This window comes from Pelodiscus sinensis, chromosome 3 (genome assembly GCF_052426305.1).
Source record: "Pelodiscus sinensis isolate ZL-2025 chromosome 3, ASM5242630v1, whole genome shotgun sequence".
Classification (NCBI taxonomy): domain Eukaryota; kingdom Metazoa; phylum Chordata; order Testudines; family Trionychidae; genus Pelodiscus; species Pelodiscus sinensis.
The window spans coordinates 177,381,438-177,403,497 of NC_143054.1; the positions used below are offsets into that span (position 1 = coordinate 177,381,438).

The 22,060-nt window shown below is 40.5% G+C and overlaps 1 protein-coding gene across 2 annotated transcripts in view; it reads right to left on the reverse strand.

The window, feature by feature from the left end:
- The window catches only part of PSME4 (proteasome activator subunit 4), a 142,189-nt gene that overhangs the window by 98,369 nt on the left and 21,760 nt on the right, over positions 1-22,060 (reverse strand). The window contains exons 4-9 of one of the 2 annotated variants that reach the window (XM_075925476.2): positions 20,486-20,545; positions 17,087-17,131; positions 14,186-14,335; positions 10,672-10,735; positions 9,702-9,776; positions 1,680-1,802 (exon numbers count right to left, since the gene is read on the reverse strand). In XM_075925476.2, the coding sequence (XP_075781591.2) occupies positions 1,680-1,802; positions 9,702-9,776; positions 10,672-10,735; positions 14,186-14,335; positions 17,087-17,131; positions 20,486-20,545 (517 nt within the window). The remainder of the gene's footprint in view (positions 1-1,679; positions 1,803-9,701; positions 9,777-10,671; positions 10,736-14,185; positions 14,336-17,086; positions 17,132-20,485; positions 20,546-22,060) is intronic. The other variant, XM_006122111.5, reaches the window with a different exon arrangement.

A 22,060-nucleotide genomic window follows, 5' to 3' on the forward strand; every position in this document is an offset into this window, starting at 1 on the left:
TCCCCATTGACCCAATGGCAGAGGCCCTCACCACTGTTAAGGCCCTCAGCTGACACCCAGTAAGTCGGATGGGTCTGAGTACACCTCTGCCCCCTACTGCCACCACCCCTACGCCGGAGTGAATGCCTGTGCTTGGCTTGTGGCTTCCCCTCGTCAAGAGACTGTTTGCTTTAGCTAGGAGGCTTCAGCTAAAGCCTGCACCCTGCTCTACCCTACCCAAAGGGCCAGAGCCTTGGACTTTTAATTACAGCCAGTCAGAGCCCAGTGGCTAAAGACTGCTCAGTGCTCTTCCCACCCAAGAGGGCTAGAGCATCAGACTATCACTGTTTGATCACCTCTGCGATAGATATCTTACAGCTCAGCCACACTAGCAGGCTGCAAGCCTGAGTATTGCTGCTTACACAGCTAAGCAGAGTGGCCTCCGTTCCCACTTCAGAATGAGAGACTACTACAAACTTCAACATGTAGGCTTCCTGAACGGGTATTTGCATTAAGAAAGGGCAGCTACTCAGAATTATTTAATTCATTTCATACAGTAATGTTGGTAGCGGTGGCCAACTCATTACAAAGAGCCAAAATAATGGTGGATACAGCACAAAGAGCCCAGGGAAAGAAGTTGTTGAGCAAAAACAAAACAAAACAAAAATAAAAATAAAAAGCTGCCCCTGTAACAACCGTGTGTGGCCCAAGCAGGCTTCCGTCAGCCACAGCATCAGATCTTGCTGCCACAAGTGGCACCCAGACCAGACAAGGAAAAAAGGTTAGAGCAGGGGAACGCAGAACAGTCTGGGTGTGGGAGCCGAGCCGCGGGTGCAAGAGCTATAATTTTTCCTTTGAAGAGCCACATGCAGCTTGCGAACCGTGAGTTGGCCACCCTTGCTATAGCATAATGATAGAAACTTTCCTTTTTGTTGGCATTTCTTTATATTCTTTGATGAAACAACATAGCTCCATTACTGTGCACTAACATCACCCAAAATTAAATTCATGATTCTTTAATTATCCTTGTAGGAAGTGAGGTAGACCCATGAAAATCTGGACTATAAATGCTGAGCTGAGTTGCAACTATAGCAACAATAAAATTTGAATGCAACAGACCTGAAGTTTAACTGTATTGTTTTCAGTACATAAGGAATGCAGAATATTTTATCGATCTAAACAGATGACAGATCAATTACGGGTCTCTAATGGGTGAGGTATTTATGAAAAACTAATTTGCTGCAATTAAGAACTTATATAAATAAAAAGACACAATAGCCCATGGGAATAGAAAGTAACAGCAGCAGCTACAAGTGGAGCCTCAGGTCAAAGTATTCTAAACCCTTTGGCTACAGAAGTTCTCCTTGTCTCACAATGGGAGCTGAAAACCCAAGAACGAGAATCCTGTTTGCACAGCACCGCTGAAGAACATCACTGTGGACAAATTTCAAGCTTGTACTAGACTTTAAATCATTGAGTTGGCAGATCATTTCCAAAGCACTACTTAGAGCAGCCCAGAAATAAGCCTTATGTCCTACTTTACAGACAACAGAAAGACACTACTTTTAAATAAACACTGGACCAAAAAAGCTTCAGAACTAAGCATCTCCTGGAGCTGAAAACCCAGATACTTCAAATTATTTTAGCTACATAGCTTTGATTTACCAGTTTTCAACGTACTGTATAAAAAGAATACTAACCATCATGGCTGTGATCCACATTACTGCATGTCCTATGTCATAAGCATTTGTTAAGAATCTTGGAACTAAAACTTGACCACTTCCCACCGGAAGATTCAAACTTCTCAAAATCCTTGTAAATATCTGTTAAAAAGTGAATATCATTACTGAATAGTATTTATAAGACATTTCTGTACAAAACTTTTAATAGAGCAACAGTTTCTGCATGGTTGTTGATCATTTTCTAGAATAAACAGCTGAGTAACAAAACATCACATGTGTAGTTAATCACTGGCTGCCAGAAGTTACTTCAGGTTCCATTCTTAGCAGTGGACACAGCAAATAGAATTTTAGGTCCAACATCAAGGGATTACTCTGAGACAAACAGTTTTCACATAAAGCTGAAATGCTTTAAAAATCTATGATTGCAGGAGAAGTACCTTTTACACTAAATAACCAGCAGTCTGAGATTCAAACTGCTGGTACTGGAGAACTGAAGTCAAGTTAAAATTATGCAATAATTGAGTTACTACCATTTGAACGTCTACCTAGTATTTCAGATTATTTGTGTGTACTATAAACATAAGCGTTTTCCAAGAATTGCTATGGGGCACTCAACTTGTAACTGCTTTTCAGTTAGAAAAAGTACCATAAAGATGGAGTTATTCATTTTTATTTTAATATTTTTACTGATGTTATAGGTCTGAAGGGGAAAATGAGTGCCAGCAGCCTCTTCTTTGTAACTAGTTTGTAGAAATAGAAGGAAAGTTAGTTCTTTAGGCTACATCTACACAGCAACATTATTTCAAAATAACACAGTCCGTGTTACACAGCTAGCAGTAATTTCAGCATAATGTCAAAATACTGTCAAGCTGGAGGACTTTTTACTCCGACTCCTGTAACCTTCATTTTATGAGGAATAAGGGAAGTTGGAGAAAGAGTGCTCTATTTCAAAATAAGTGCTATATAGACAGCACCAAAACTCTAAATAAGCCATTTCAAAATAAGCTACGCAATTGACAGTCAATTTGTGTAGCTTATTTCAAGTTAAGCCCTGATGTGGAGTCCTATCTCCACATACTTCTTCTGCACCAGACACTAGAAGATGGGGCAGAAGAGTCCTTATAATCATCTCTTTATAGTTGTAACTAGGTGTTACAGCTAATAATGGAAATCAAACCACACCACTGAGTTTGGAGATCTTGGGTAAGGCAAAAATGGAGAAATAGGAGAACAAAAAAAGCTAAGTTTGAACGAAAAAAACAACAACAACAAAACGGGCAAGTATGATTAAAATGCAATTCCATAACTATGAAAAGGAACATGACATTAATGAGAACATTCTCAACTGGATTTAACAACAAGATTAATACCCACCACAGCTTTTTTTTTTTTTTTTTTTTTAATGGAAGCTATACAAAATAATTGGTTAGACCATACCTTGGTGCCTGGAGTGAATAGGTACTGCTAAGGAAAAAACCTTCTGACTGCTGTGCATACTGTGTGCACATGCCTCACTGGAATAAATATAAGTAAGCACTCAAAGAAGAATCTTTGCTTTGAATTCATTTAGCTTACCAAATTAGATATTGTGCTTTAGCTTTTATTTTCTTGCCTGATATGCCTCAACTACTTGTAACTAATTAAAACCTATCTTCCTATAGTTCGTATATTTGTTGTCTATCCAGTAAGCTGAGTCTACACTGGGCCACTTATTCCAGAAAATCAGCCGCTTTTCCGGAATAAGCTCTGAGCTGTCTACACTGGCCCCTTGAATTTCCGGAAAAGCACTGACTATCTACTGTAAGAAATCAGCTGCTTTTCCGGAAAAACTATGCTGCTCCTGCTTGGGCAAAAGTCCTTTTTCTGGAAAACTGTTCCGGAAAAGGGCCAGTGTAAACAGCACAGTAGTCTTTTCCGCAAAAAAGCCCCGATCGCGAAAATGGCGATCGGGGCTTTTTTCCGGAAAAGCACGTCTACATTGGCCACGGACGCTTTTCCAGAAAAAGGGCTTTTCCGGAAAAGCATCCTGCCAATGTAGACGCTCTTTTTCCGGAAATACTTATAATGGAAAACTGTTCCGTTTTAAGCATTTCCGGAAAATCATGCCAGTGTAGACGTAGCCTAAATGTTTGAGAAACTTCATTTGGGATAATAGGATTTGTGCATGTAATTTTATATAAATGAAACTACGGACTTTATATGAGCTTGTATTGTCCAGAAAGGTAAAAATCTGGGACTGTCAGTTTGCTGGTGTTGCCTTACAGTGTTATTCATGGGTGGCTGGATACAGCACTTATATAACTGGAACTGATTTACATGCTGAAATCTGTGTGTGAAGTCACGAGGAGTGACTGGTCTCACAGCAAAGTAGTGTAAAAGGCACTTCCTTTTGGAGAATGAGGGGACACAGCTGTTCAAGAGCTCATGTTGTACTCTGGGTAATGTTACACTCCAAAGAAACTTTGTGCCTTAAGAACACAGCATATGGTAGCTAAGAAAAGAGATTATTTACTCTAACTGGAGGTATTCAGAGATACGTGGTCCTATCTGGATTCCAATTGTGGGTGTGCAGGTGCGCCATGCGCCAGAACTGTTCATAATAGTGTCCACTGACCAACTCGTGTGATGCCTACACAGCATGTCCAAGGCCTTCAGAAGTTGTGTAGGTGATGCTGCTCCAGTTCTTGCTTACACAGGAGCAATAGAGCAGAGGGGATAAAGACCAGGTACTGGAATCCAGAAAGGGACCATACATCTTGAAGAACCTCCATTTATGGTAAGTAACCTCTTCTTTGAGTAATGGACCTTATGTGGTTTCCAACTGCAGGGGAGTAGCAAGAAGTGGTCAGTGCAGAGCTGGGCTTGAGGGCTCAGCATTAGTCAAAGTGTGTAACACTTTTTGAAGAACAGATAGCCAAAAAACCCTCAAAAAGTAATAACAAAATGTTTAAGTACATCAGAAGCAAAAAGCCTGCTGAATAACCAATAAGGCCACTGGATGATCGAGATACTAAAGGAGCACTCAAAGATGATAAAGTCATGGCAGAGAAGCTAAATGAATTCTTTGCTTTAGTCTTCACGGCTGAGGATGTTGGAGAGATTCCCAAACCTGAGCCTTTCTTTTTAGGTGACAAATCTGAGGAATTGTCCAAATTGAGGCATCATGACAGGAGGTTTTGGAACAAATTGATAAACTTAACAGTAACAAATCACTGGGACCAGACAGCATTCACCCAAGAATTCTGAAAGAACTCAATTTAAAAATTGCTGAACTATTAATTGTGGTTTGAAACATATCCTTTAAATTGGCTTCTGTACGTAATGACTAGAAAATAGCTAATATGACACCAATATTTAAAAAGGGTTCTAGAGGTGATCCTGGCAATTACAGACCAGTAAGTCTAATGTCAGTACTGGGCAAAGTAGTTGAAACTATAGTAAAGAATATAATGATCAGATACATAGATGAACATAATGTGTTGGGGAAAAGTCAACATGGTTTCTGTAAAGAGAAATCATGTCTTCCTAACTGCTAGAGTTCTTTGACGGGGTCAACAAACACATGGACGAGGGGGATCCAATAGATAAAGGCTTTTTGGAAATCTAAGTACACTATGACAAGGTCCCTCACCAAAGGCTCTTAATTAAAGTAAGTTATCATGGGATAAGAGGAAAGGTCTTTTCAAGGACTGATAACTAATTAAAAGACAGGAAACAAAAGGGTGGGAATAAATGATAAGTTTTCAGAATGGAGAGAGTAACTAGTGGAGTTCCCCAAGGATTTGTACTGGGACCAATCCTATTAAATCTTGTTGTAAATGATCTGGAGAAAGGGGTAAAAAGTGAGGTGGCAATATCTGCAGATGATACTAAACTGCTCAAGACAGTTAAGACTAAAGCAGACTGTTAAGTGCTTCAAAAAGATCTCACAAAACTAAGTGAGTGGGCAAAAAAATGGCAAATGAAATTTAAATATTGATAAAGTAGTAAAGTAGTGCACATTAGAAAAAATATCCCAACTATACATACAAAATGATGGGGACTAATTTAGCTATAACTACTCAAGAGAGAATTCTTGGAGTCACTGTGGATAGTACTCTGAAAACATCCACTCAATGTGCAGCAGCAGTCAAAAAAATAAACAGAATGTTAGAAATCATTAAAAAAAAAAGAGAGAAAGAATAAGACTGAGAATATCTTATTGCCACTATATAAATCCATCATAAACCCACATCTTGAATACGGCGTACAGATGCAGTCATCTCAAAAATGATGCATTAGAAAAGGTTCAGAAAAGGGCAACAAAAATTATCAGGGGTTTGGAACAGATGCCATATGAAGAGAGATTAAAAAGACTGGGACTTTTCATCTTAGAAAAGAGGAGACTAAAGGGGGAATATGATAGAGCCCTATAAAATCATGACAGGCGTGGACAAAGTGAATAAGGGAAATTAAGAAGTAGCAAGTTTAAAACAAAAAAAGGAAGTTTTTCTTCACGCAGTGCAGAGTCAGCCTGTGGAACTCCTTGCCAGAGGATGCTGTGAAGACCAGGACTATACAGGGTTCCAAAAAGAACTAGATAAATTCATGGAGGTTAGTTCCATCAATGGCTATTAGCCAGGATGGGTAGGAATGGTGTCCTTAGCCTCTGTTTGTCAGGGGCTAGAAATGGATCATAGGAGAGGTATCACTTGGTGATTACCTGTTCTGTTCACTCCCTCTGGGGCATCTGGCATTGGGCACTGTTGGAAGACAGGATACTGGGCAAGCTGAACCTTTGCTATGACCCACTATGGCAATTTTTATGCATCACAGCTTGGCCAACAGCAGCATTTGTCAACTGGCAGGAGCAACGGCATAACATGTAGCAAAGTTATGGGTAGAAGACCAAGCAGTCACATGACAAATGTCTTGCCACAGAAAGTCTAAAGAAAAGGCTAACGTAGTGGCATGAGTCCATGTGGAATAAGCCATGACCTTTGGTGCGGTCAGCTTGCAGATTACAGGAAAGGCAGTGAGAAAGCCACAGAGAAAGTAGACAGTATCCAAGTGAATGAAGATAAAAAAGCCAAAAGTCCATCACAGATGGTTATGGAGGGTATAGAAAAGCAACAATGGGTACTTTGTCAGTAAAGGTCCCAAGTGTCCCAATAGGGTCAGGCATAGCAGTCTCTAGGAACCAGTAGTCCACCTGGATAGGCAAACCATAAGTCAGCAAACCATGCGTAAGTTGGCAGATAGGACTGCCCGTGGGGGATCCAGGCTGTTAGAATGGTCTGACAGAGTCTGCATCAGAAGACAAGTCTAGTAGTGGCAGAGCCATCAGTACCCATAAGACTGGCAGAACAGTGGTAGGCATTGGAAGACAGTCCATCAATTGGAGAGGCTCAATAAATCAAGGACAGGGGACCAAGAGCCACCTGCAATGTGAGCTATAGTGGGGAGCCAGCAAGCAGCAGCCTCAGCTTACCTGTAGGTGTCAGTGGGAACAGGTAATTAGCACTCATGGAGCTGGGCAAGAAGCACCAGATGTCCTGGAGGTGTGCCTGGCAATGGTGGCAAAGCTGTTGTTACCAAGGCCGAAGTCAGTGCTGTCGGAGCACAGTGCTGGGACTTATGCTAAAAGCAGGACTCTTGGAAGGGGGAGGGAACCCTTCAACTGTCATTGTGCAACTTCTCACCTGACCTGGTGCAGCCTGAGGAGGAAATTCTGAACTCGGGGGTGGTCCTTTTGTAACCATGTGTGTTTCTTATGCATATGGTGCTGCTTGGGCAGATGCAACAGTGCCACCGGTAGATGGGAGTGAGAATGGGGGTGGCTGCCAGTGCAGACTGATGGTGTGACCAGTCCTCCAGTGCCAGAACTGGTGGCACACGGGCATGCATTGCCTCCCCCAAAAGAAACTTACAAAGGCAAGTTTGGGGTGGGGACAAGCAGCAAATAGAGCAATACACAGGGACATAAGCCGTGCTAAGGAAACAGGCATAATTAATGCTAGTGACTGACAGAGAATGAGTGAGGGCAAGAAGGGTAGTATTTAAACCTGCTTGGCGGACAGTCTCCTGGCCGAGGAAGATTCCCACCAAGGGGAAAATGTCTCTCTCTTCCTCTTTTTTTTAAACGAACTAAGAAAAACAGGTAGTCTCTAAAGTGCCACGGGACTAACAAAAATATATAGTATTAGGAGCTCTTGTGGGTAAAATCCACTTGATCAAATGAGCTGGCTGATTAAGTGGATTTTACCCATGAAAACTCATGATATTATATATTTTTGTTAGTCTCTAAGGCTGTGTCCAGACTCAGGGTTTTTTTCGGGAAAAGTAGCCTTTTTCCAAAAAAACTTCCCCTGCGTCCAGACTCAAGCCGCGTTCTTTCGAAATTAAATCGAAAGAATGCGGCTTTTCTTTCGATGGCGGTAAACCTCATTTCACGAGGAAGAACGCCTTCTTTCGAAAGTTCCTCTTTCGAAAGAAGGCGTTCTTCAATGTAAATAGGGCTTCTTCGAAAGAGAGCATCCAGACTCACTGGATGCTTTCTTTCGAAAAAGCAAGCCGCTTTTTCGAAAGTTCAACATGCAGTCTAGACGCTCTCTTTCGAAAGAGCCTCTTTCGAAAGAGGCTTGCAGTCTAGACATAGCCTAAGGTGCCACAGGACTCCTGGTTGTTTTTAAAGTTACAAACTAATGAAGCTACCGCTCGGAGACTTTTTAACTAACTAAGGACAGGGTAACTAGAACAGACAGCTACACTAAGAAAAAAGTATATATAGGTCATAAAGGAGAAACACGGTAGGCAAAGCAAGCTAAGAGCACTAAGGAACAAGGATTCTGATTCTGGCCATGTTGTACTAAGGAACTGGAGTGACATCAACCCAGATGGCTTCTTACAGCCTTGGACATGCCACACATTCCACATATGTACAGGTCAACTGACATTACTATGAACAGTTCCATTCCAGCACATGCGAACCCTGCAATTCAAATCCACATAAAGGACAACCATTTAAAGATCAAGTATTTCTATTATGAGAGAAATCGGATTTCATCTTTTCATAAGAGACCAAAAGTCAGCGATAAAGCACCCAAACTATTCAGGAGACTGATGAAGTTAATATTTTACACTCAGTGAAGGATTCAAAATTTAAGTAATGATCATTTAAGTCAGGAGACTAATTGCTCTCTGAAGAGTAATTTCATATGTTTAATAGCCTGAAAAAGCTGTGCCTGAATTCCCTAAAATAACTGAAGCAAGCAGATCTAAATGTATCCGAGTCACACAAATACATCTATTTTCCCAGTAATAAGGGGCAGGAGGACATATGAGCCAGGAGTTTCAGTGACACAAAACATTGCTCAAAATAGTCTCTTTCTGACTTTTTGCTATTCTTACAGCTTACACTTAGCCTCACAAAGGCTTTAACATGATCCTTCTCAGTACCAATATGCAGTTGAACTATTTTCCAAGGAAGCTGGCCCAAATTTTGTAGCATTCGTACCATCATAACAACAAAGAAAAAAACTATATTCCGTTAGATCATTAACAACTCATTTGGATTTGCTTGACACAAAAATAACTTTGGACTTTTGAAAATATGTATGCTATCTCAAAATCTGATCCAAGCTGGCAAAAGCTGATTTACACCAGAAGATTTTAATATATTAAAATGCTACGAATGGCTTGAAATCAAAAGTCTGAGAGATTCAATGAGAAAGTGCTGTGCATCTCTTAATTCAATATTTAGTCTCATTCTTTCAAGTAAGTTGGGACTACTTGTACATTTAAAGTTATTCACATGCATAACTGTTTACAAAAGGGTGGTGCAATACAGCTTGAGTTAACTGATGAAGACTGACAACTTCCAAAGCTATGCACTGAAATAGTTAATTTAGATTTTCAACTGCAGATCTTGAAAATGCAGTTTTATGAGACTAAAAGAGAATATTTAGCTTTGGTACTGCCTACACTGAAATATATATTTAGAGTTAGTGTAATATTATTGTAAGGTAAACAATATCATTTGTAAAAAAATATAGATGTTACCTTTGGTACATATGGATCCCAGTCTATGTACCCTATGTTGTCAGTGGCCAAGCGAGCAAAAAGGTTTACTAGATGCTGGAAAAAAAACCCACACACAGGTCAATATTGTATAACATATATTTCTAACAGAAAAACTTAAAATGCAATGAATAGTCTAGCAGAACCTTCAAGACTAAGAAAACATGCAGATGGTATGAGCACGAAAGCTCAGGATACCATCTACATGTTTCATTAGTCTTTAAGGTGCTGCTAGACTATTCGTTGTTGGTTTTTTAAGTTTTTCCAGTTACAGACTAACTCAGCTATCCTTCTGAAGATTTCTAACAGAAGAACTTTAGGCCAATTTAGCCAGATGTCACGGAGGCAAAATATCAGTTCGCCTCAGCACAGACATCTGTAAGAAAGATGTTAAGATCATATATATACACACACCAATGTCTCACACAGCTAAAAGAAGTAAAGAAGCCTAATGTAAATATCTGAGAAACTATTACAAGTTCCTGCATTGAAATCTGACCTAACTTGTTACTTCTTTTAATATTCATGACTAAGATACAAACAAAACTTCACCCTTCTCCCATTTCTTTTTCATATTAGGGACAATGAATGTTGTTACACTGGTGGGATTTCATAGAACTATAAACTAAAGCAAACACAATGGCCCTTTGCATCCCCCTAATGATTGGCTGGTGTCTGGAAAACAGTTCAAATGTTAAAAAGGAAAGCTGCATGAGAGAACATTTATGAACTGCCCAACAAGCAAAATTGTGGGCTTGTTTACTCAGTCAAAGACAGCTCGTTGAAAGTCATGAAATCACCAGCTCTTTTCCCCACATTAGGGAAAGGGGAGGAAAAACACATGATGTGATGGAATCCAAGTTAAATACTGTATTTCAGGTTTATTTACAGTCATGTTTCAGCTTTATTTATATACTACTGCTCTACAAGACTAGAAAAAGTAAATACTCACCCCCTCCCATTGTGGAAGATTCTGAACTGAAAACCAAAGGCCTATAAATTCATCAAACCAAAGCCTGCAAGAAAATTAAATCAATCTAGTCATTTCAGCACTTCACCATCTCTTCTCCTTCATCAGGCACACATTTCATCCTTGCTACCAGGCAGTCTCAAACACATTTTTCTACTGGACTCATTTTCCCCAACCCAAGCATTCTCCTCCCCTTTCCCCCGCCCATTAGTTATGGTCACTGTCCTACCACAAGATCTTTCATCCCTACCTCTGAGCCTAAGATTCAGTCCTTGAAGTTCTTTCCTCCTCATTCCCCCACCCTTTATCACTTCTGAACAACTTTTCAACTCAAAAGTTTAACATAAAACTTTTACTAATAATTTACATCTATACTTAACTTACTTCTGCCAACCTCAGTCTCATCAATTCCTTGTTCATCTCAACTGACGTGCTCACTAGTAAGAACATATCGCACCTACTAGTCTGCATGACTATTATACAAAACCCTACCAAATTCAGTCCACGCTGGTCAATTTAATAGCAATAGGATTTTTAAAATGTTATTATTTCAGTTATTTAAATCTGAAATGTCACTGTATTGTAAGAGCGTTTTTTGTTTTTTTTCTTTGGAGGGTGGGGAGTCACAAGGCCACTATAGGGTGAATTGCAGTACTACTCTTACTTCTGCACTGCTCCAGAACCGAAGTAAACATGAAAATCCCTGTGACCTTCCTAAAACTAACTTGTAACCCCGCTGCAACTCTCTAAAGGGTCAGGGCTCCCAATTCTAGAAATGTTGGTCTTCCCCATTAAATCTGTATAACATAGGGTAAAAGCAAACAAAAGATCAGATTTCATAGCCTGTGGTGTGTTTTTCATGACCATGAATTTGGTAGAGTCCTACTGAGAGGCATTAGACTTAATCCCAAATTCTTTCAGAGCTTGGAAAACAAATTTCATCATTCCTTTGCCTAAATTCTTCAATCCAATAGCCATTTAGATCCAATTTCTAGTAATAGCCTGAAATAGCTCTGAGATATGAACTGGGGGAGCTTGCATTTCAGTTGCACATGATGTCACTAAAAGCAAGATTATCCAATAATCCAAGCCATTACCTGTGCCCCTAACTTGCACAATTACCATAACTACATTGAGAAGTGGGGTAACTGTACATGCAAATTACCTAAATTGCTGTCTCATATCCCATCACCACTGAGCAATTTCAAAACCAATAGTAACTCTCAGTTACTGAAATTCAATTATTCCATAAGAGCCATATTCTCCTACAGTCTTTATACAAAACTCCCATTGTAATCAGTGGGAGATCTATTGTGGATAGTATATGATCCTGAACTTCATACGTGAAGATTACAGAGTTAAAAAAAAATAATGCAGTATCGCTCTCTTCACAGAATGAATTTGACATCTGTCTGTATTGAGAGTTCTAATGTATTCCAGATACTTTTTTCACGTGAAGTTAATGAAGAACAGTTTCCCCAGGAAGTCCTGGGGAGAATGCTGACAGGAAGATTGCCAGCATAAGGGAGAACTCCAACACTACTTTGGGGAAGAATTTAGGATAAACAAATAAGGGATGTATACAAGTAATCAAGTCAAGTACTCGACTACTTGCTCCCCTCCCCGCTGCCTCTGTATGAGAGGCAGCAAGGAGGGGAAAACAGAAGCTGGTTCCTCCCAGTACAGTCTCCCCCATGACACCTGCCCCCGCTCCCACCCCTGTTGCCTCTCTCAGAGGCAGCAGGTTGGGGGGAGAGGTAGGGAAGGCTGTTCCGGCAGCAGCCTGTGTCTGCACGGGGTCCCAGCGTGGAGCAGCCACAAACAGGGGCTCCTGGACCTGGTTCAAGCTGGCACTGAGCAATCCCGGCTCATGCCGATCCAAGACAAATGCAGAGGTGCAGCGCAGATGGCTCTTACTACATTTAAAATGCAAAGCCGCAGTGGTCCTGGCTCTGTCTTGGCTTGTGCTGGGCTTCCTCCTGCTGCGGCTCAGCAGTTTAAATATAGTAGGAGTCAGGTTGCCTGCACATCCAGCTCCTACTACATTTAAACTGCAGAGCTGCAGCAGGGGTAGCTTCTGGACTGGAGTGAGCTGGCACACAGAACCTTCCCTTATCGACTAATCGTGTAGTTGATACAATTTGTATCAACTACACGATTAGTCAATTACTCACCTCTTAACATCCTTAAACCAAATATCACCATACTATCCTTTTAAAACAGGGTGGAATGAAAGTCAATAGCACATGAAGCTCACTCACTGAAGTTGTTCCTTGATGGTTGTAACATGGAAGCAGTGCAAGAGGTTTCATCAGTTTTCTAATGATCAACTTACTATCACATATAACCAGAGATTTTTTAAACGGCTGTTTCAAATGCAATAAGCCATTCAGACATCTGATGACTACAAGCATCAGAGAACTAATTTCAGCATGCATAGGCAAAGCTAAAATACCATAGGGTCTTTGGTGAACCACATGCAATGGATTTCAGTAGCTACTATCAATAATTAGAGGTGACGTTTATACACTCAGAGGAAGGAAGTTCTGGTCTTTTGCTTCAGTCCCCTGAGATAGAGGGAGATACAGATTATTCTGATCTTTTATATTACCTCCAGGTAACAAACTAGAAAGTAGGAATGTAAAATCTCATTTAACTGGCAAACATGTTAAACCTATTGTTTAACTGGTCAACCATTTAAAGGGCCGAGCAGAAGCAGCCCCTCTCCCTGCCAATAGGCCGAAACAACACTCCTCACCCCGCAGTGGCTGGATGCATCCTTCTCCCACTCCTTCCCGCCAAAGGCAGGGACTGAACTATCAGGGATACCAGAGCAGACCTTGCCTGCAGAGGTCTAGGACACCCCGCAGGCAGGGGCTGCTTCAGTGTCCGGATTGAAGCTGTCCCTGCCTGCAGGGTGCTCCAGCCCCGCCACACATCGGGGGCTGTACTGGAGCAAGCCCCTGTCCATGGCGGGCCCCCTGATGAGTCTGAAGCAGACACCTGCCCACGGCAGGTGGGGAATTGCTACAGCCCCACCAGTTAATCTTAACCAGTAGCCCTCACCCATTAAGGGTAAGGTTTACCAATTAACTAGTTAAACCTTCACATCCCTTCTAGAGACTCTCCATTTTCAGTTATCTTATCCCAGAGATATGTCCCAAGTGGCTAGAGTAAGCATCAAATCCAGATATATCCATGTTCAGCCACACAAAATGGATCCCACACTATCTTAGCTTTACCTATGTATGCATAAGCGCCTACAAAGAAGATAGCTTCCCAGCACTAGAAGTCAAAGGCATACAATTTTCAGCTATTCTAAGAAACAGCAAAATTACATGAGTATCAGAAACACATGTTTATCAGAATCAATATATGAATCTATTTGCATGATGCACAACTGTATAAACCAATTTACAGGCAATGCCTTGGCCATGTATTGTGATATTGCTCAGCAAAGAACAACTCCTCCTCTAAAACTTGGAAATATACTTACTTAAAACCTTTATGGTGAAGTTCTGGAGGAAGGGAGGTAGGCAGAAATAATTCAAAATAGGTGATGGCCTTTTGCATGGTAACATCAAATGGGCACATTAAAGGCCGCCATTCATCCAGCATCTCCGTGGTGGCATTTTCTGGAAAATACCTAAAAAAGGGGAAATCTTAATTTGCTCTTCATTTATTTCTTTTTGCTGTGAATTTTAATTTTACAACTAAATTGTGCACTGACATGTTATAAGGGCCATATCATTATAAAGAAGGAAATAAGAACCAGACATGTAGCTCAAATAAATCCTCAGCTTCACTCACCCATCACAAAAAGCAAAATATAAAGTCTAAAGGATAAGATATCTGGAAGCAAGGATGATTTCTACAGAGTACAACTGTAATCATATTTCTTACTCTTATTACAACTTAAAAAATTCCTTATGATACAGAAATCACTTCAATTTAAAGACTGTAAGACCAAATAACTAAAATTAAAATTGAAGATAGATTTTAATGAAGTACAACTAATATTCCAATTTCACCTAACAAAGGAAGACTAGAATAGCCCTGTAACAAATATGAAACTTTTCTAAGAAGCTTCACACTCTTATACAATTAGCATTTAAAATTTGTTCTGCAGTAAAAAGACGTATTTATATATAAGAAAGTTAACATAGATAAAATAAGGCTACTTAAAAGCCATGCAAACAATTCCGACAACCTCATCCATGCAAAATTTAGAGTAAAGAGCTTCCAGAAGTTAACCAAATTTCACACTATCATTTTGAAATAAAAATCTTACATCAAGTAAATCTTCTGCTAATAAAAGATGACAAATTGTCAGTCTTAAAAAACAAATGTGTTCATTTGTTCAAAGAAAATCTCACTGTCCAACCAGCAACAGTGCAGAATATCCTCACTCTGCCCTGCCAACGCGTCTAAACACCAAACTGGGGTGATTACATATTGATAGCCTATTCAAACCTTTGTCTTTCCCAGTAACATTTAACAGATGCCAAATGTGACCATGTTTTGTAATGGGGATCACCTGTCCACCAAGAAAGTGGACAATATTAATATTTCACATAGGCCAGAAAAGAGCTACCAGACCTCTCAACTGCATTCCTTGTATATATCCCAGACTCCTATAAGTCAATTAACAGAGAAAACTATAGAAAAATCTAGACCACAGGGAGGGCATATGCACAATGAGTAGTGGATATGACTGAGGTGAAATGCAAGAGATAAAATCATGGTTGCAGATTACAAAGATTGGTTTAGGATTTATCTGCTGCTGCTTTTATTTTTTTAAATGCTATGTGGCTTTCCACTTTTTGGTTTTCAATTAAAGTTTTAGTTTAGAGGGAAAAAAGTATATTTTAAAACACATGCACACTTTGTTTCAACATGGTACAAAGTGCTTGCCCTTAGTTATTGTCTTCTCAATTTCACGTGAAACATCCTACTATAAAAATATGCCACAGGAATCACAGGCTCATACATGTGATTAAGGAAACTAGAAGAATCTCTCTCAGAAAGAAAGGATCAATCAAATAAATACACTTGAGACAACAGCAGAAGAAAAACTAATAGGGATTCGAAATTTATCAAAACAATGTTTTACAGTCTACTCCCTCTTCGCACCTTCCCTGCTCTCTTCTGCCACTGGGGAGGGTTGGGCTGTGGCTGAGCCAACCCAGGTCCCTTCTCCCTCGACACCCCCCACCTGCCCGGGCCCCTTCTCTCTCCTCCCTCTGCCACACCAGCCCTCCCCTACTGTGAACCAGGGTCCCTTCTACCTCCCGCACACCACCAGCCCAGATCCCCCTGTTCCCTCCTCACTCACCAGCAGGGATCCCTTCTCCTTCCCCCACCAGCCAAAGTCCCTTCTTCTCTCCTTCCCCCCGCTAGCCCATACCATTTCTCTCTCCCCGACCCTAGTCCCCACTTCTGGCCGTAGCACATGGCAGGCCCAGCTCTAACCCTGGTGGCCGGGGAGGTGCAGAAGTGCCTTCCTGCCCCACATGGGGCACAGCAAGGTGCAGACAGTGCTATGTGCACGCAGTGCTCTTGGGCACTGCAGCCTGGTGAGGTGGGGAAAGCAGCAATGCGGGGGGCCACTGACCCATCCTCTCCCCTGTGAGGTCCTGCCTGCATTGCTCTCTGCCCCAGTCCTGCCCGCAGAGCCCAGGGCCACCCAGCAGAAGAGAAGCAGCAGACAGGCTGGTGTGGCAGCTCCCCTGGGCGACTCAGGGGTGCTCTGGCAGTCACGGTCAGTGCAGCCACTGGGGACGGAGTAAGTCTGCGCCGGGACAGCCAGACTCCAGGTGGTCAGGGACCACGCTCCAGCTCCCCAAGAGCCTGCTGCTGGCACATAAGCCCAGCTGGGAGCCTTGCTCCTAGTGCCTGTCCCTGGACTGCTGTCCCAAACACCATACCCTTCGTCCCCACCCCTTCGCTGTCACAGCTGTTATGTGGGGTCTGCCAGCTACTCTGCCATATTTCTTGGTGTTGAAAGCCCTGTGGGGTGGGGGTGGGAAAAGGGGAGATGGGGCTTGGTTTAAAATAGCAATTCCAATTGGCAAGGGGAAGCAGTGAGGGCAAGCTTGAGCTGGGAGATGGGGAGGAGTGACAGGGAGGAGGCAAGCAGGATGCAGAGTGGCATCGCTGTCATCCACAGGGAAAACATTTTTAATAGCGATATAAGTTACTGAACATTGTTCAACTTTGGAACTTCAACCATAAATGCTAACTATATGTTGGAAAGAGAGAAATGAAATCAGAAAGCTTACACTTATTACTGTCTGCGCTATTTTCTTAAAAGAACCCTCAAAGAGCTAACATGCTACAGAAAATAAATACTAAAGGCATGTTCTTCAGAAAGATTGGAAAATAGTTACGAACTTACGGTCGACAGCTCTTCACAAGTGTTTTTAGAACACTTTCTACAGAACTGAAACAAAAATGAAAAAGGAAACTGCGTTAGTCTATTTCAAGTACAACATATAATTTCAAATTTATGATGGTTTACGATCTAAGAGGGTATTGATGCAATTAGAAACCATCTGTGTACATGCAGTGACTAATCTTTCTATTCCATACAAACACAAGGATTAAAACTGCTTTAATTCCTGATTCTACTCCTTACTCTTCTCTAGTATTCACTGAATTCAATCAAGAGTGAAAAATTAGTACAATATTAAACAGTATTATTTTGCATTCTATTATGAACCAACAAGCAGAAATAACAGTTTTTATGCATATTTGAAACAATATAGAAAAAAAAATCACATAATAAAGTCTGTTAAACTTTAAGATAGATCAGGGCAATATACATCAGTACATTTATCATAGACGCCAAATCCTGAACAATTTTTTTAGTTTTTGTTTATAAAATATTTATTCACAATTAAATCTAATGCATCTGTATACATTCCTAACCAAACAAAAGAAATGAATTAACTGTAACTCACTAGTTATTTCTCCAGCCTCCCTGACATTTCAACAGCTGATTGAACAAGTTTTCTAGCTATGGGTAACATTGCTTTTATCCTCTAGAGTAACAATGACTGCTTTTAGTAGTAATTTTCACATGAAGTTTTAATAATATCCAGCTCTGTCAAGCCATTTTAAAAAACTGAAGCAAAACAGTAAATGCTTTAAAAAAGATGTGGAAAGAAGAATCCTGTATAAATGGCATTACGAGAGGCAATGTGTTTTCACTTTTTACAAGTCTTTGTAATAAACATTTAATTTCAGTAAATATAGCAATTACTAAATTGCATTTTAGTCTCAGCCCATTCTCTGAATAAAAATAAACATTCTATGAAATCAGAAAATCAATTGTATTGTATATATAGGTTAGCCACTGACTAAAAGTAAAACAAATGCTATATCCCCTAGCCCATCACCTTAAAAAAATAAAGAGATAAAAGTGGAGCCTTGCTTAGGATAAAGAAAACGAAGACTGATCAGTATCCAGTAAAAGTTCTGATGTCCAGCTAAAATACCTTCTGTACTCTTCATGTGAAAACTAAACAGTACATTTAAGTAGTCCAGGGGCAGGTAAAATACAGCCTTTAGGTAGCCTGCAACCCAGTGGGGGCCTCAGGCAGGCTCCCTGCTTGCCCTGTCTCTGCACACCAGTGAGAACAGCCAGCTATTGGGGTCATGGGTTTCTCTGAGCACCACCACGAGCTAGGGAGAAGGGGGGAAAGAGAGGCTTTGTGTGCTATCCTGCCCTACCACAATCTCACAGCTTCCACTGGCCGGACAATGGGAGTTGCTCAGGCCATGTTTGCAGGACAGACAGCATGAGAAGTACCCCTCTCCCAGGCTCATGGCACTCAGAAAAGCACATAATTCTGATAGCCAGCTGCTTTGAGTGGAGCGCAGGACATGACAGGCAGGTAGCCTATCTATCTGAGGGACCTGCTGGATTGCTGGCCGGGAGCTGACTAGGTAAGCACCTCCCAGGCAGAGCCTGCGTCTGGCACCCCAGACTCTCCCTCCCCCTAACCCTCTACCGTCTCCTACATCCCTACATCATGCAACCCAAACCCTCTGCACCCCTGCACTTTCACCCATCCCCCATCCAGACACTGCCCCACCTCCTACACCCCTGCTCCTGGTCAGAATCCTCTCCTTCACCCATACTCATACTCCCTTCTGGACCTAGCACCTCCTCCTGGTAGCTGTGGCCATGGAGGAGGCAGCAGCAAATAGCTGGGAGCTGAAGAGAGACCCTGCCACCCCAGGTCACTTCCCCCTCCTTCATCCAAACCAATTTTCTGGCTCCAGTAGCTGCCATGAAGGGAGGAGGCTGGTGACACCAGAAGCCAGCAAACCCTGGCACAAATCTGGGAGGGCACGTGACCCCATGTGCTCCCCGTCATTGTGTAGCCTTTAGTTTCTGCCCAGTGGGGAGGAAGATCTTGGGACTTCAGTCTCGAGGGGCACATTTGATGGAGCTCCGCGCCTCAACCAGAGTGAGGCTGAAGCCCCTACCCAGGGTGGGCAACTCTTGTAGGGCAGAAGCCCCAACTTCCAATAAGTACCCCCCGCTCTCAAACTTCTGAAAATTGTCATATATGGCTGGATAATAGGTAAGTTTGGTCACCCCTGTCTAAACTGTTCTTAAAAACTTCCAAACACCTGTTAGGAATGGTCTATAATACCTAGGCCTACCCTCAGTGCAGGAGGGACAATTAGATGATCAAGGTCCCTTCCAATCCTACATTTCTATGATTCTTCTGAATGAAAAATGATGTACTGAAATATCTTTCTGACGCTTACTTGTAATTCATATTTACATAAATACAAATGATTTCTATATTTTAATAACCCATTTGATAAAAACAATTTCACTGACAAAAATCCATAGAAGCAAAAATTGTCAGTTCACTAGAAGCATTTGTTTCATACTGCCCTTTTCTACTTTATTTTTCTCCAATGTGGCTTCTGATTGTGCTACCATTGCTCTCAACCACCTTCTACAAACCTCAGGCTGCGTCTAGACTGGCATGATTTTGTGCAAAAGCAGATGCTTTTGCGCAAAATTTTGCCGCCTGTCAACACTGGCCGCGAGTATTTGCGCAAGAACACTGACTTTGTAATGTACAAAATCAGTGGTTCTTGCGCAAATACTTTAATGTTCCCGCTCAGGGATAAGCCCTCTTGTGCAAGTATTCTTGAACAAGAGGGCCAGTGTAGACAGCAACGTTAATTTCTTGCACAAGAAAGCCCGATGGCTAAAATGGCCATCGGAGCTTTCTTGCGCAGTAGAGCATGTACACTGGCACGGATGCTTTTGCACAAAAGCAAATCTTTTGCACAAAGGCACATGCCAGTATAGACACTCTCTTGCACAAATACTTTTAACGGAAAAACTTTTCCGTTAGAAGTGTTTGCGCAAAATCATGCCAGTCTAGACGTAGCCTCAATGTTTTGTAGTAAAGTTAAATCAATTTAAGAACCATGCATTTCTAAAGCTATGTAAAAGTACATTTTATCCATATTCCATGTACTAATTATTCAAACATTAAAATCACCTCATGTTGTACCCTTTGATGTTTGTTGGTTAAAATAATTAGCAGATAGCCACGTCACACACAGTATATTTTTCCACAATTAGAAAGTTTTAAATACAGTGCGACATTCTCATAAATAGTGGTGTAATGTTAACATTGGTTTTCCAATACAATTATTTATGCAGAAAGTTACACCTGTGTGACAAGTGTTACAGTCTAACAGAACATGCAGAAGATAACACATCGGCCAGAGCTGAACATAAAAACATTGTCCTTACCACCTATGTAAAACATTAAGCACAAATGTTTTAGGTGAAGATAAGCCTGGTCGATATGAACTGAATACAAAAAAGAAAGATGTCAAACATGACATGGAAAACAACAGTTCTATCAATAAATATAGTGAAAGAGTAACTTTAAAAGGCAGAAAAATATGTAAATGATCCTAGCAATATTTAAATAATTATCCCTTTATATACAGCAAAAGAAAGTTGCTCAAATTTGAAAATTTAAAAATTTGTAAAAACACCATATGAGAACACATCGCACTGCATAGTAAACAGGATGCCATAAACTTAAATTTAGCAAAAGTCGATACACCACCTCATTTGGAATCCTCCTCCCAATTTTTTTTTTATTTTTCTGCCTCTCCCCAGTGAACTAGAGAGTTTTTAACACAGCAAAGGAAAACTGACTAGTTGACTCAACAGGGAAAACTGCATATAATCAGTTTCAGTAAGTGTTGGAAAATCCATAACTATGTGTATCTTTTTTCCTCTGAAATTTTAGATACAGTAACCTGTTAGGTATGATTAAAAAACAAACAAACAAACAAAAAACAAAAAAAAAACAAAAAACTGTGGGTAAACAATTTTCAGCGAGAAGAGCAAATTTTTAAATTTGGTCAATACTTTGTTTAATAGAATATTTTCAGACTATATATAAACCATCGGAAGATCATAAAGTTACTCTTCCCAAATATAATTACACCAATAATATGGTTGTTTTCTCTTTTTGATACATAGATCTTAGACAGCTTCCATAAGCTTATGGAAAAATGTGTCATTTACAACTATCACTGATCAAAAAAATTCTCATGAAAAATTTCAGATAAAAATTTTAACTCAATGTTCATGAAAAATTTCAATTCACACTGCAGCTTTCATTTCAATTTGGTTTTCAAAAATCAATTTTTGACAAAAAGTTCTGAATTTGTTTTTCCGGTTTGTTTGTTTTTTTGGTCCACTGAGCACAATAAAATGAAGATTATTTAGGGGTTTTACTTCACTTTTTCCTATTTATTTCCTTTTTGCACTCTAACTTTTCTGAAGTTGGACACTTTTTTAATAGAAAAAAAAGAAACATAACTCTGCCATTGACTAATTTTTCTAAAGTTGAGGTTAGGTTCCTGCAACACTGTCAGCACCTTTCTAAAAATTTCAGCTCACTCTATCGTATGAATAGGCAGTAATAGAAATTGCACAGTAAAGTATCAAGAAAATGTAACATAGGGACCTTGGAACTATTATCTGACAAAGAAGAATAGGAAGTTCAATGGGTAGCCAAAGAAGGAGCTGTAAAGTTTGAATACACCGCATGGTTGCAAAATAGGCAAGTTTGTGATAGAACAGAGAGGTTAAAATGATCTGTACAGGCCATCAGCAATAGATTAATAAATAATAAACACAGATCGTTCTATACGTTAGGTCCCAACTGTAGTATCTGTATGTGTAAGAACTGAAAATGTTTTGTAATTTTTGAGAGATGATACCAAGAAAACATTACATATTAATGTCCCCTATAACTAGACTTCATGATAAATTTGCTTTATGAAAAAGCCTAGGGCAATTTAG